At 44.8% G+C, this 14368-nt stretch overlaps 1 protein-coding gene across 1 annotated transcript; it reads left to right on the top strand.

Annotated features, from left to right (window-relative positions):
- Positions 1 to 272: 272 nt before the first annotated feature.
- Positions 273 to 4768, top strand: E1B28_012930 (uncharacterized protein). Its single transcript, XM_043158083.1, has 32 exons — positions 273 to 695; positions 752 to 798; positions 856 to 992; positions 1044 to 1172; positions 1238 to 1417; positions 1474 to 1683; positions 1734 to 1757; positions 1823 to 1998; positions 2056 to 2064; positions 2115 to 2188; positions 2251 to 2328; positions 2394 to 2460; positions 2521 to 2554; positions 2619 to 2635; positions 2775 to 2802; positions 2864 to 2878; positions 2985 to 2998; positions 3065 to 3082; positions 3142 to 3149; positions 3210 to 3240; positions 3314 to 3322; positions 3387 to 3417; positions 3478 to 3486; positions 3549 to 3559; positions 3624 to 3640; positions 3707 to 3903; positions 3959 to 4030; positions 4089 to 4171; positions 4229 to 4301; positions 4367 to 4431; positions 4490 to 4516; positions 4582 to 4768. The coding sequence occupies exons 1-32, from the start codon at positions 640 to 642 to the stop codon at positions 4646 to 4648; spliced, it is 2013 nt and encodes a 670-aa protein (XP_043005455.1). The 5' UTR covers positions 273 to 639; the 3' UTR covers positions 4649 to 4768.
- The last annotated feature ends 9600 nt before the right edge of the window (positions 4769 to 14368 follow it).

Here is a 14368-nt window from a genome sequence, read left to right as displayed (position 1 = left end):
TATTCTGGTGGTACCCAAGATATATATATTTCAAACGATGGTATTCAATATGATTGAGCAAAAGATGTCAAATATTGCAAGGTGGACTGCAGAGGAGGAAGTTGATGTAGCAGATCATGGAAACTGAAGACACTTTCAAATCAATATCTATTTCTCCGTGCAGGACCGTGCTGTATGTAAGTCGTTTATGGTATCCTTGGTTTACCCGTTTTCCGGTGTAAACTCATCCGAATTTACCTTGGGAAGATGCTCAAAGATACCGACTTGGTTACCATCTACCATCACTGTTGGACAAATTCAACAATCATCAGGTCATATGACCGCCAGCACCGACGCGGCGGCTGGGCCGAGTCTCCGCCGTCTCTCCTCGACGGCTACCGGACCCTTGTGCTCGTCGTTGCGCTCGACGTCGAGGACTGGCGGTTTTTTCAACACTTCCCCACCCTTCACATCGGATCGATGAGCGGCGTCCTATTAGCCTTCCAATCTCCAAGCGGTCCCGGGTTAGATCATCGATGGCGATGACGAGAAGTCGGCCTCGTACGGTGACTCAGACCAAAGAGAACGCAACATAAAACCAAGCGTCTTGGATCTTAACCACCATCATCATCCTTTACCAACTTTCAGCCAACCTACAGAATGCAGAAGCCATGCACAGTAGATAGAGATTACATTCCAATCTCTAATCATGGATTGTCAGTTCTCTTTTGGAAGCCTTTGCAACTGTCGTTTGACGTTTTTTTCTGGAAAGAATCGGAAATCTACACACTGCTGCTATGGTCAGCATCGATGGCTCCAGTTGAGTGAACTACCTATTATCGTCCTTGATATCACGCGCGCTGACACCCTATGCAGTTGAAAGCTACTGTGTCCCCAACTTCGACTCTCCCTCGATTTTCGCCCGTATCCTCGACAAAGACAAGGGTGGACATTTCTCTATCACACCAACTGAACCGTACTCGACGAAGCAGAACTATCTCCCCAGCTCGAATGTCGGCGCCCTTTTCACCCGAACGAAAACGTTTCTGAACTTATCCTCACAGGTCTTGCAAACGAAATTCATGAACGAAACAGGCGTCGTTAATGTCATCGATTTCTTACCGCGGAGACCAAATGATAACTACAAATCGAAAACGAAGCCTCTCCTCCATTGGTTAGTTCGTCGGGTTGAGGTGAGCGAGGTATTATGCAGTGGGAGATCTTATCGAGCTTAATCCGATTATCCGTATGTGCGCAGGTAATACGTGGATCGTTGCCTTTGATCATGCAATGCGCTCCTGCCTTCAATTATGCCCGTTCCAGCCATCAAACAACCATCGTCAACGATCCATCCGCAGTGAACAAGGAGCGGAAGATGGCCCATTTCCAATCTGAAGAACTTGCTTTGGATCTTAGATGTGTCGGCGATTCGGTTTTGGTGCGTCTTTTCCCGTCATTCCTCAACTAAAAGTTACAAACTTTGCCTCTTGTTAGGACACCGTATCTGAACCCGAAATCACCCTCGAGTTGCTCGATTTATCGAAGAAAGGCCATCTAGGACCTGCTGTTCAAGCACATCTCAATCTGACCGAAGGTCAAGTCGTTACATTCGTCTTACGAACGCCTCCAAAAACCACTGCTATCCCACAACCTACTGGTGCCGTCAATACCGCACGTTCTCCAGACGACCCCTTTTTGACCAAGGTAAGGGAGAACATTGGTTATGCGGTAACCAATCTCTGACATACTCGCAGGAACTTGTCTATGACCTGTTCACCGTGAGCGTTTTTTGGGATAACTCGGATGTAAAACCCCATTTTGACTCGTGACTTCTTCTATAAAGTCAACCAACAGATATTGGCTCGAATGGATCCACAAGTCCAGTTATCAAGGATCTTGGAAAGAGGCGGTAAACCGAAGTGCTCTCGCGCTCAAAATGTTGATCTTTGAACCTACCGGAGCTGTGGTAGCCAGTCCTACTTTTAGTCTTCCGGAGTACATCGGTGGAACGAGGAACTGGTGAGTGTCGGCTTTTGACACTATTTTTGTGGTTAGTCCTAATTGTCTTTTTCAAAGGGATTATCGGTTAGTTGTATCGGGTTGTTTTTCTGTGCCTCACGCTGAACCCAACCCAGAGCAACCTGGATCCGTGACTCGTCATTCACACTCTACGCCCTCATCCGGCTCGGGTATACATTCGAGGCTGACGGTGAGTACAAGCGTCGTCCTTGTGCCACCATTCTTATTCTAAACTTCTCCAATGTCACCTAGGGTTCATGGAATTCATCTTCAACCGTCTGAGAGACAAAAATCCGGATGGTAGCCTCCAGATAATGTACACCATCCACGGTGAGAAGAGTTATTCTGATTATTGGATAAAGGTTTTGTAGGACTTAAGGGTACTATCAACATAGGCGGGAAGGATCTGGAGGAAATCGAGCTGGATCATCTAGATGGGCATAAGGGGTCGAAACCTGTTCGGTATGGGTTACAACTTCCTTTTTTTAAGTGCGTCGCTGACGAAGACCTACTTTTTTGTAGGATTGGAAATGGTGCTGCTGACCATGTGCAGTTGGTAGGGGTTCTTTGGCCTCCCCTCACGAGCGGTTCTTCGACTAATTGAGCCGGTTTCTGAACAGGATATCTATGGTGAACTGTAAGCAGATGTTTCCTACATCGGTCTCTACTTGTAAGTTCTTCTCTTATGACGTTCTGCTTCGCCAGAATTCTAATCTACCACCTCCGTCCGCTAGGTTTGAGACGGACGTTCATTAACGACGCCCGTGAATACTTAGGATGGATTGTATTTACCTCGGACAAAAGGTGGACCTCGAATCCTTCTTTTCACCCTTCTATATTTTGCTTACTGTTTTCGATTGTGCAGTTCGGTAAACCCTTGGTGAGCCGTTTCCCGTTCCCCTCCCCCCGTCTCTTCTGAGCGAGGGCATCCCGTCGATGGGCATCGATTGACTCTGCTGTTACCTCCTCCCCCCCCTGCCCATTAGGCTTATGACGATTGGTGCGTTTTTGTCCTGTTGTTATCTTTTGTCTGAGCGAAGCTGATAGGAAAACACGTTCTTTCTAGGATCTTGGTCCGAGAGCTGTACGTCTTTACTTCGATTTTAGCCTCCGAGGTTGAATGAAACGTTCTTCTGCCTACAGAGTAGACTGTAAGTTCGCTCCCGTCGAGGATGTCAGTATTCTGGTTAGGCTATTTACCCCCTTGTCAGATGTTGTCGCCAATAAGGACGAACCTGATTTGTAAGTTTTTTATTTATTGGATGACTGTCGATCGTTTTTGTTGATTTTTTTCGCAAACTCTTCGTCGGTTTAGATCTATATGGTTCGTTTGTAGCTCATTTCATCAACCTTGCGAAAATCCTCAATATGTTTTGTCCTTGTTAAAGGGAAGTACGAAATAAGAAACGGCACTTTACGGTTAGTAGGTTCCCTTTGTCGTGCGTTGAGTAAATGCTAACCCCCCCCCCCCCCCCCTAGTATTCCAAGGTGAGGAGTCGGGCTATTGGCTTTTCAGACCTGATTCTAGCGAAGTTGGTTTCACGGTTTAGGTTATGCTTTGGTGGGTCGTTCTCTGCGTTTTACGGATTAACTCCATATTGAGATCCTCTGAATTGTCCTATCAGGGTTGCGATAGACCGAGGTGAGCGAATATCACCCATCCCATTACGGCTCTTCGAAGGGACGTAACCTTACCTCCCTGTCACAGGTCTCCGTCTGGCCGACAAACGATCCTTCCCGTGCCCGAACAGGCAAAAATGGTATGAAGTTCGGGATTCGTTGTACGAAGAGATCATGCAAAAGGCGTGGAACAAAGAAGGCAAATATTTCGGACAGAGTTACGATGAGAACGAACATTTGGATGCTGCTGTGCTTGTGATGCCGCTTGTGTTCTTTTTACAAGGTGTAAGAGCGGTTTTTAATCATGGGGTGTACGGATGATTGATGGTTTGCCCCCCAGCCCGATCCACGATTCACGAGTACTTTGAAAGCCATTTTAAGGTCGCCTGAGCGTGGAGGGTTGACAACGAATGTTGGTGTTTTTGTTTCTTATCCCTTATTCTTGGACTGACGCGCCATCTATTCATCAGAATTTGGTCTACCGATATGATACTAGCAAGTCAGACGACGGTGTCGGAGGCGAAGAAGGGACTTTCTGTCTTTGCACCCTGTGGTGAGCATTAAGTCTGTACACACCAAACATTAACTAATACGTGGGTTGTTCTCCAAGGTGTGTTGAGGCTCTCACACGAGCCGGAAGCCACGATAGGGCGTTGTTGACGAGGGCTGTGTCCATGTTCGAGGTACGTAACAAGCATTTTGCCTCCCGCGTCATGCGTTTCGTGGCTTCCCTGACTCTTGTTTACAGGACTTCTTGCTCTACTTGAACCATGTGGGACTTTGTACCGAGGAGGTATCCAAGTCTGGAGAAGGGTGAGTTTCGTCAACTCCGTCTGTCGTTTGGATATTCAAAACAGTTTTTTTTTCCTAGGCTCGGGAACGCAGTTCAAGGATTCACGTAAGCACCGTGTTGTTCTTTTCTCTCAAGTCACTTGATTCTGACCCAACGTTTGGGGGGTTCAGGCACGTCACTCTTATCTCGGCGGCTTATAATTTGTCGAGGACCTTGAGGAACTTTAAGACGGCTTGATACATTGATGGATGAGGTTTGACCGTTGAACTTGAAGAAAAATTGGGGATATCCGAACTCGTACAGTGTCATTAAAATACACGTAATTGCTTTCGTGAATCGAACATCCATAAAACTGTTATTCGCTGTTTCGAGGATCATGAGGTGCTAGTAGGGCCGATGGTCGTCAGAGGAATGGTCGACCCTTGTATTAATGTATGGTTCTTTTCGCTCTCTGTTTTATTTACAGCAGGATGTGGTATTGACACTAGGCTGCGGCGAACGGATGTGAGAGCGACAAGAGCGACTTGCAAGAGGACACAGAAATTCTTGATTTAATTATAGAATAATTATGTTACCATTCAAAGTATGTGGGAGGATTCCTATTGATTGGTTGACATTGGTGTGAATGACCCCCTGGTTTTACCCATGCAGAACATGCAGTTGTTCTACATGTTAATGCAGAACCAATCAAGAGATGTCTTCTCACAAGCTAATGTTAGTACATAATAAATGACATGTTTTATTTCTGTTGTTATGTACTAATATTAGCTTGTGAGAAGACATCTCTTGATTGGTTCAGCATTAATGTGTAGAACAACTGCATGTTCTGCATGGGTAAAACCAGGGGGTCATTCACACCAATGTCAACCAATCAATAGGAATCCTCCCACTTACTTTCACTGTGGATGAGAGCCTTGGAATAGTATAATAGGGTTCAGTTGTGCTTTGGGTTTCATATCCATCAGTCCATAACACAATCCCTCCAAACCATCCCCACTCCAAATCTCAAGCTCAAGAAACATTTGTTACTTGTTCCCTGGAGCCACCATCCAGCACCTTCTCAAAGACCCAATGCTTTTAATCTCCTATCAAAATACAGTTGACAGTAAAAGCATTGGGTTGTTGGAAATGTGCTGGATGGTGGCTCCAGGAAACAAGTAACAAACATTTCTTGAGCTTGAGATTTGGAGTGAGGGTGGTTTGGATTGTGTTATGGTGGCAGGAGGGTGACCATCTATGCCGGGCCTCAAGCCCTGACGCTGAGGATAGCATATGCCTATAACAACCCAACACCCACATAGGGCATACTCTGAGGGGTACCAACCCCCAGTACTCTGACCTACTACAAGACCATACTCCAGACTAATGCTGGCAAACCATCCTATGGGCCTATTGGTAATAGAGGATGACAAGAGCTGGCAACTAAGGAGAATGAACAGTGATGGTGTCCTATATTGTGAATATCCATAAACCATGTAACTGTGCAATAAACCACACTCCTATAGTGAAAGCGTGTCTCTGACAATGAGAGCATCTGTCACGAATCATTCACTTTCCAAGGCATGTCCAGCCTCAAGAAATACCTGGAAATTAATTTTTTAGGGCATCCCAGGCATTCCTGGCATCTGGTCATCTTTACACAAAGTTTCTACTGTTCTAATCAGAAGTCTGATGTCAGGAGTCGATCCTTGGGTGAGGCGAGCTGACAATTGAAGGGAAAAGGAATGACTCCTAGGTAGGATTGACCAGACAAGAGTGAAGTTCTACTGTACACTTGGAGTACTTATATACTACACTACTTAAGGGGTAAGGAGTTGAGGGGGCAGGGGCCTCCCTATCTACGATGGTCTATGGTGATCGCGAGTTGGACAGAGTGGTCAACAGTGAGGAGCTGAAGGAATCGAAGGGAGGATGATCGCAGAGATTGAAATGATCAAGCGTGAGGGCAGGAGGAGTCGTGATAGCACGTCAAGTACTATGGAGGAGTACTCGGAGTACAGCAAGTTCGTGACATTACCCCCCCCTTAAGGGCCTTCACCCTCAAAGGCTTCGTGGTTATACCATATACCCAAGGCTGACTTTTCCGAGTACTTTCAGTGTAATTTTCACGTAGTCGAAATGGCAGGATTGCGTTAATCCGTTGTGGAGCACTCAGGTTGGAATGATGGAACTTTTCGATCTTTTTCTTACAACCATCGCCAAAGTTGTCAACTGGTTCCCATGTGGATTCCAATAATGGATAAGTAAGCCATTTGACAAGGTAGTGTAAGACGGAAGTTTTTGTCTGACGATTGTACACCATCTTGGAGTCCAATATCTCTTCCACGTCTCATACAGCTTCGCCGTCCTCAACACTCACTGGTTCTCAGGACACATCTTCTTGTTGGTGCTCGGTGACGGAAGGTCGATGACCGGTGAGGAGTACTGTATGGAAGACACTGTGCACTCGCTTCCATGTCGCGGGGAGGTCCAATGTGTAGGATGAACTGCCGACCTTCTCAGTAATCTTGAATGAGATCTGATTCAAAATAGATGATCCTGGGGTGGTTTCTGGGGTTACCTGACCCCCTGAACTCGACTCTGAGCTCAGATATTTTCTCCTACCACTCCCTGAATTGATATCACTGTATGACCAGAATTCTGCCCTACCCAGCATTGCCTGAGTAGAGTAGAGATTAAAAATGGCACAGGTAGGTAGGAGTATGCATTTTTCACTGCTGAATCCGAATTTACAATCAGATTTATGATGGGATGCCTCCCTTCCATGATATTCATGAAGTAATTTATATCAAAATATCGGAAATTATAAATCATTATTTGAGAAGGTAGGAGAACTATTGAGTGGCAGAACATGTTGGAAAATGTTCTAGATATACTGAGAGGGTTACCTACCAATTCCTGGACCCTAGGAGTATCTGATTCCCCTGGACAACAAATGCAAAAAAGCGGAAAATAATACACTGTCTTACAGGTAATATTCCCACACCCTTGACACTCTATCAGTGATTGTTAGTGTATAGGAGGAGTCTATTACCAAATTATCTAAGCAATTGACTGGTATTGTGGTTTGTGGCAAGCCAGTAGCCAATTGACAGTATTTAGTGAATATCTCTATGAAAACACGTCCAAATTGCGTACAAAACGCGTTCCCACCGTTCTATAAATGTCCTCTACCCACCACTAAATTTTGGTGCCAATCTGCTCACTAGTAGCTGAGATACAAGTACCATTTCTCGATTTTTTCCGGGTTTTTGGCCATTTTGACCCTATTGCTGGCCGAGTTAAGCGGAAATTTTCAGTGTTCCATGATCCTACCATCCATGAGGAATTTTCATGATTTTATGGTGATTTTATACCACCCCCAGCATGCCCCAATCACCCCCTACCCCCCAGGACTGTGGGAAAATGTCCATTTACCCCGCAATCCCCACACCTACCATAAAGGGAACTAGATCCAGTGCCTGAACAAATAGTAACAAAGGAAAATATATTTTGTAATGAATATAATAGTGTTATAATAAATATAGTACTGTTCTAAGAATTATAATGGTATTATATATGGATATAGTATAGTATATCCAAATATGGTAGGTAGTCACTAGTAGATGCTGTAGGGAAATTGCCCTTGAATTGCCCTCAGACAATCCTGAAGGGAAACTACCCTAAGTTCAAGCTTGAAGGTAGCAGGTTCTGGTGTGTTTATCCACAAGCTTCACAGATGGCTGTTCCGTTCTAATGTTCTTCCCTTTGAGGTAAACTAAATCTCCAGGCTTATAGTCCTCTGCTGGTCTCCACTTGGTGTCGTAGTACTCCTGTCAGGAGGGTGAACCGCCTATGCATATGCCGGGCCTCGAGCCCTGACGCTGAGGATAGCATACACCTAAAACAACCCAACACCCACGTAGGGCGTACTCCGAGGGGTACCAAACCCCGGTACTCCAACCTACTATGAGATCGTACTCCAGACTAATGCTGGCGGACCATCCTACGGGCCTATCGGCAATGGAGGATGACAAGAGCTGGCGACCAAGGAGAATGAATAGTGATGATGTCCAGTATCGTGAATATCCATGAATCATGTGGTAAGCCGTACGACGAACCATACTCCTATAATGAGAGTGGTCCTTTAGCAATGAGAGTGTCCTATGATGAGAACCGTACCCTCACAAGTCGGTACTCCAATGACAACGAGAACATATGATAGACGGTACCCCACGTACACCAGTGTAGTGTACCAGTACCCATGAATAAACTTTTGGTAGAAATTTGTGAATCCTAGAAAGCTTTGAACATCCTTAATGCATTTGGGCGTTTACCACTTTCTTATTCCATCAACCTTGACAGGATCCATACGCAGACAGCCATTCCCAAAGATTAAACCCAGGTACTCCACTTCAGCTTTATGGAATTCGCTAATGCGACTTAGTTGACTATGCTACAAGGTTCTTTTTGCACTTTAAAACAGTGCTACGGAGCGATATTTATCGTATTAAGAACTAGAGTGAGCCCGAATTGCTAGTTAAAGCTAGTGCCACTAGTAGGATGTGCCGTAGGCGCAGCTAGACCAGTTAGAGAGAGCCGTAGATCGTGTCAGAAAACTGTATGACCGTTCGAAACCTGTAGAACACTATGAGCAGAGGACTTAAGCGGTAATTCACCGAGTTCTACTCTCTACATTCTACTATGCACTGGCATATCAAGGGATTGTACTATTAGAAGACTTGTAGTCTTCACAGAACTGTTTGTAACAGAACTTAACAAAGTCAAAAGACCTTCATACTAGGAGTACCTACTTCTACGGGGGATTTAGTTGACAAGAAATCGGACATTGGACCACACAGACTAGGAGAAATTTGATATGACCGTAGATCGAGTCCCGATCTGAGGAAAAGACAAAAAGACATGATACAGATCCCAGATCACAGATAGAGTACCTAGGAACCAGGCAGGAATGAACAACGGATCTCGGAGTCCACACTGTTCATGTGCTATGGCGATTCGGAACTCTGGATCCATATGCTGGAACTACTTGGACACACAAAGTCCATATGATTTGATAACGTCGAAATGCAGGATAAGGTCCGTAGGCAGGAAATACCATATGGTACGCCTATGTAGGTCCATTCTACATGCTAAAACAAGAATGAAGAACGGTCCAGATTGGTCCAAAACATATGATTCGAATACGGAAAAGCTCCATAGACAAGATTCTGCACATGTAGCAGTCCCTAGCGATAAGATTCCACATGGATTCGTAGCTACGGTGCATTATTTTTAGAGATGAAACAAGTAGAGATACGATTACAAAGCTAGCATAGAAGTAGTATAAAAACAGCTCATGTATCCGTAGATAAAAAAAGTACTACCCGTGCATAGGAAAGTCCTGAGTAGGTTGCCCGTGAGTAACTGCTCTTGACACCAATAGAGAGATTTGCCCTGTCTTTGTGCAGTGAAACGATAAGATTTGAACCATATGAGACCGTCGAGGTCAAAAACTAGAGAACTATCCGTCCGTAGGCCGCCGAGGTCTTGATTACTGTTTTGTGATCCGTCGAGGGTCTTAGTGTTCGTGTCCGCCGAGGACTTAGTTTTCATGTCCGTCGAGGGCAATAGTCTCCAATCGTTAGAATTAGTCTTACCGTAGACGAAATTCATAGTCCCACTTAGTCCACTGGACAATAAACAGAGCCCCTACAAACCTTAGAATCCCGTAGCTGTGGTGTTTTTACACTTGCAGTTACACATTGATTTCATAAGAACTTCATACGATACTGAGACTGTGATCTTGTGCATAACCTTTGCCAAGCAGTCCACCCTTGCAATCTTTCCTGGTGTGTAGAGTTATTGATAGACTTTACACGGAGGTTTACTAGTTTTTGGGTTGATTTGGTGTTGGTGCTACTCCCGTACCTCTGATATTAGGTTGACTCTTGAGTGGTATACTTCGCCCTATATCGCACTTTTCCCAGTTTGAGGTATAGGTTGTGCTCCTGTAGAATGCGGAGTACCTCATCCACCGTTTCTCTGTGCGAGTCCATGTCTTCACTAAAGATCAGAATATCGTCCATATAGACAATAACCTTTCCAGTGATGACAAGGTCTGCAAAGATTTCGTTCATTATAGTCTAGAAAGTTGCAGGGGAGTTTGTCAGGCCAAAGAACATCACTAAGGGTTCGAAAAGGCCCCAGTTGGTCACAAACACTGCCTTTTGTTCGTCCCCTTCTTTAATCCTGATATTGTTGTATCCCCATCATACATCTAACTTTGTGAAAATCTTGGCATTCCGGAGTTTATAGAGTATGTTGGAGATGAGGGCAATGAGGTACTGATTCTTGATTGTCATTGCATTAAGCTTCTGGTAGTCCTGCACTGGACACAGTTTCCCGTCCTTCTTTTTTACAAAGAAAAAGGGCGAGGATATGGGGGACTTAGATGGACAGATATGTCCAGTCTTCAGGTGTTCTTCTATAAACATGTCGAGTTCTTTCTGTTCCTCTGCTGATAGTGGATACAGTTTACTTTTGAAGGGTTCTGAACCTTCCTTGAGTTCAATGGCATGGTCCCACTTCCTTTGCTCGGGTAAGGAGTCGAAATCTCCCTTTTCAAATACTGAGCAGTACTTCTCAAGGTACTCCAGGGGTACCATTTCTTCTATTGTCTTCTCTCCTTGTTCCTGCACGTACTGGGCAGCTAGTTCTGCCGCTATGCTTCTTGCTGTGCGAATCTGTTCTGTTTTCTCGTCTTCAAAGTGAATTTGCATCTATGAAGATTCAATCCTCTTTCTCAATATCTTCAGTATCTTCTTCCTTCCATATTTGCCACATTCAGCGACATTTACACTCTGGTGGGCATCAAATAAACTGAAGGGTCCCCCTTTTCCAGTCCACTGTCGGGTTATGATGCCGAAGCCAGTTATATCCTATGATCACATCGCTTTTTCCCATATCAGTTACAGCGAACGTGGTGACTTCAGTGTGATCCTCGAAGTTTGGCCATGTGGGAAATCCTGCCTGCACGATTAGGAGTACCATCGGCATTATAGACAGGAATTGGCCTAGCTAACTCATTCAATTCAAGTCCTTTGTCCATCGCAAACGCCTTATTGATGTAGCAACCAGTGGCTCCGCAATCGAGGAGGGCTTCAGTAACAAGTCCTTTGTGTGAGTTGAGGGTCTCCAGAGTCATCAGTACTAGTGCAGAATCTCTTTGAATCTTCTGGATCCATCGAACAGATTCTTTTAGCTGTTTAATGGTCAAAAGTGCATCTTGAACTGTCATCTGGAGAATATTGCGTACTAAGTTGTTGTTGACTTCGGATGTCCTGCTTTCATGTAACCATTTCTTCAGGAGATGTCGTCCGTTTTCCTCGTTGTGGCATAAGTTCCAATAGATCCAATAGGCATCCTTCTTTGATGCAGGGTAAGGGAGTTCAGGATTACTAGTTTTAGGGGGTACTTGAGCAGGTACTCGCCGAGGTACTCCAGCCCTTTTTGCTTTTAGTGATAAGTTGGGAGTGGGTTTTTCTGATACATCTTTGTCTTTCACCAAGGTCACTCTCATTCATTAAAACACTGAACTGATTGTTATTGGATTTACAGACAAAGGGTCCCTTAGGTGGCATATCTTTCTTCCTAAAGGGTTTTAAAAACCTGCCTCCTCTCCAATTTTCCTGAACTCCGCTTTCTCTGCAGTACTAAATGATTGGATCTCATTAAGAAGTCGAGACATGCGATTAACCCTGGGATGATGGCAGTCCCGTGCAAGGTGGCCAACTTCTTGACAATTGTAACACTGACAGTTTCCACTCCAAGCGTTGGGACAAGTACAGGCTTGATCAATTTCCATAGGTTGTCCTTGACCTCCAAAGGTTATACCGGTTCCCATCTTAGCTTCTTATGGCTAATGAGGAATGGCTTGAGATTTGTCTTTAAAAGTATCAGGAGTCCCTCCTCTTCAAGCCCAGATTCGGCTCAGTACTCCTTGAACTCAAGGAAGAATTGACTAGCCAACTTGCTAGGTTTCTGGACTAGGCTGTGGAGTTTTCTCTGTGCTATATCGTTCTAGTCACCACCAGCAAAATCTCGACAGATTTCTGCCTTTAGGTCATTGAATGACACTGGCCACCGTCTGTTCTCGATTTCCCAGATTTTATTAGCCACCCATTTAGGAGGTAGTACTCCGTCAGTCATATGGGCAAGGGTTTCGAGGACCTTCGTGTGGTCCACAGCGTATTTCTCTGGATTTCTTTGGAAATAAATATGGGGCTGGGTGGAGGAGGGGTCGATGCCTTTGGGGGTTCCGTTGAATGCTTTGGGCTTCGTAGCAGAAGATTTTTCATTACTCCAGCTATAACTCTTCTTGAGTAACCTAACAATGACTTTGTTCTGAGTATTCAACTGCCTAAGTTGTCACCAAATGTTGATATTGAGTTCTCTGTCCTGCTGTTGTGCGTTAAGACCCTGGAACCATTCTTTGGTTCCTTGAGCGAGGACTTCTGGATTGGGGAGAGCCGGTCCAGTGTGTTGAGAGATGTTGGGGTTCATGTGGGTATCCTGATCTAAGGTGGCAGACATGTGCACAGCGATCAAGATGAGAGGTTTCCAAACTAAAGGTTGGTGAGAGTAGAAAAGGTCAGGTCGCCCCTGGGGTACTCTTGTCTATTGTCAGGAGTCGATCCTTGGGTGAGGCGAGCTGACAATTGAAGGGAAAAGGAATGACTCCTAGGTAGGATTGACCAGACAAGAGTGAAGTTCTACTGTACACTTGGAGTACTTATATACTACACTACTTAAGGGGTAAGGAGTCGAGGGGCCTCCCTATCTATGATGGTCTACAGTGATCACGAGTTGGACAGAGTGGTCAACGGTGAGGAGCCAAAGGAATCAAAGGGAGGATGATCACAGAGATTGAAACAATCAAGTGTGAGGGTGGGAGGAGTCGTGATAGCACATCAAGTACTATGGAGGAGTACTCAGAGTATGGCGAGTTTGTGACATCTGATAACTTTCACAGTTCTAATCAGAAATCTGATAGCTCCTGCACTGTTCTAATCAGAAGTCTGGTAGCTATTCACATGTTATTTCCTATTGGTTAAGTCCTATCCCCTTATAGATAGCTCAGTAGTATATAAACCCCCCATGTATCTAGCTTTTTCCCCCAGCCTTGTAATTTTAAACCCTCTGTTTGTATTTCTGTCCCTTGTGCTTTCTGCTTTTCTTCCTCTCTCTCTCCAGTTGAGTCATTGCTCCTGTCCAGTGTTCCTAAGTGTTCCCAAGTGTTCCTTCCAGTATTTCCAGTGCCCTCAGTATTTTTCCAGTGTGCTTCAAATGCTTTTAAGCCTCTCAGCATCCCTCAGTCAGTATTTACCTTTGAGTAAACCTTGTCGCCTCAGCAGTCCCCCTTTGTGGTGTTGTCTGTATTGTTTAGCTTGCCACATAAGCCTTAAAACTCCACTAGTTGGTGTTATGAACCGTTCACTTTTCAGGCCCACTATACCCGCTAACCAGCACACAGTACCCCCAGCAATTTTTCCAAGTTCTAATTTTATCATAGATCCTCATTATCAGCAACCCCCACTCAATTCACATGTTATATCCCCTCAGCAGCCTTATCTGAGATACAACACAGTCGTTACAGCCTCATGACTCACTCTACAGTCATTTCTTATCAATATTTCCCATGTTATCTCTTCACTAAGTACATATTTCACCCACACACACAGTCATTCTGACTCAATCTCTTATCTTTCCATTCATTTACATAGTAACCCTAGTCATACATAGATAAGTAAACTGACTCATACATAGATAACAGTAGAGTATATAAATCCTGAGGTTTTGGCACCAAAACCTCAACCTCGATATTTTTAACCCTTTTTAACCTCCCATGGCCACATGTACTAATCCCTGTGAAATGTGCATGTGACTTCTTCCCCCCAAACCACATGCAGGCTATCA

This window comes from Marasmius oreades, chromosome 8, assembly GCF_018924745.1.
Source record: "Marasmius oreades isolate 03SP1 chromosome 8, whole genome shotgun sequence".
NCBI classification, from domain to species: Eukaryota; Fungi; Basidiomycota; class Agaricomycetes; order Agaricales; family Marasmiaceae; genus Marasmius; species Marasmius oreades.
This window is presented reverse-complemented; position numbering and strand designations above follow the sequence as displayed.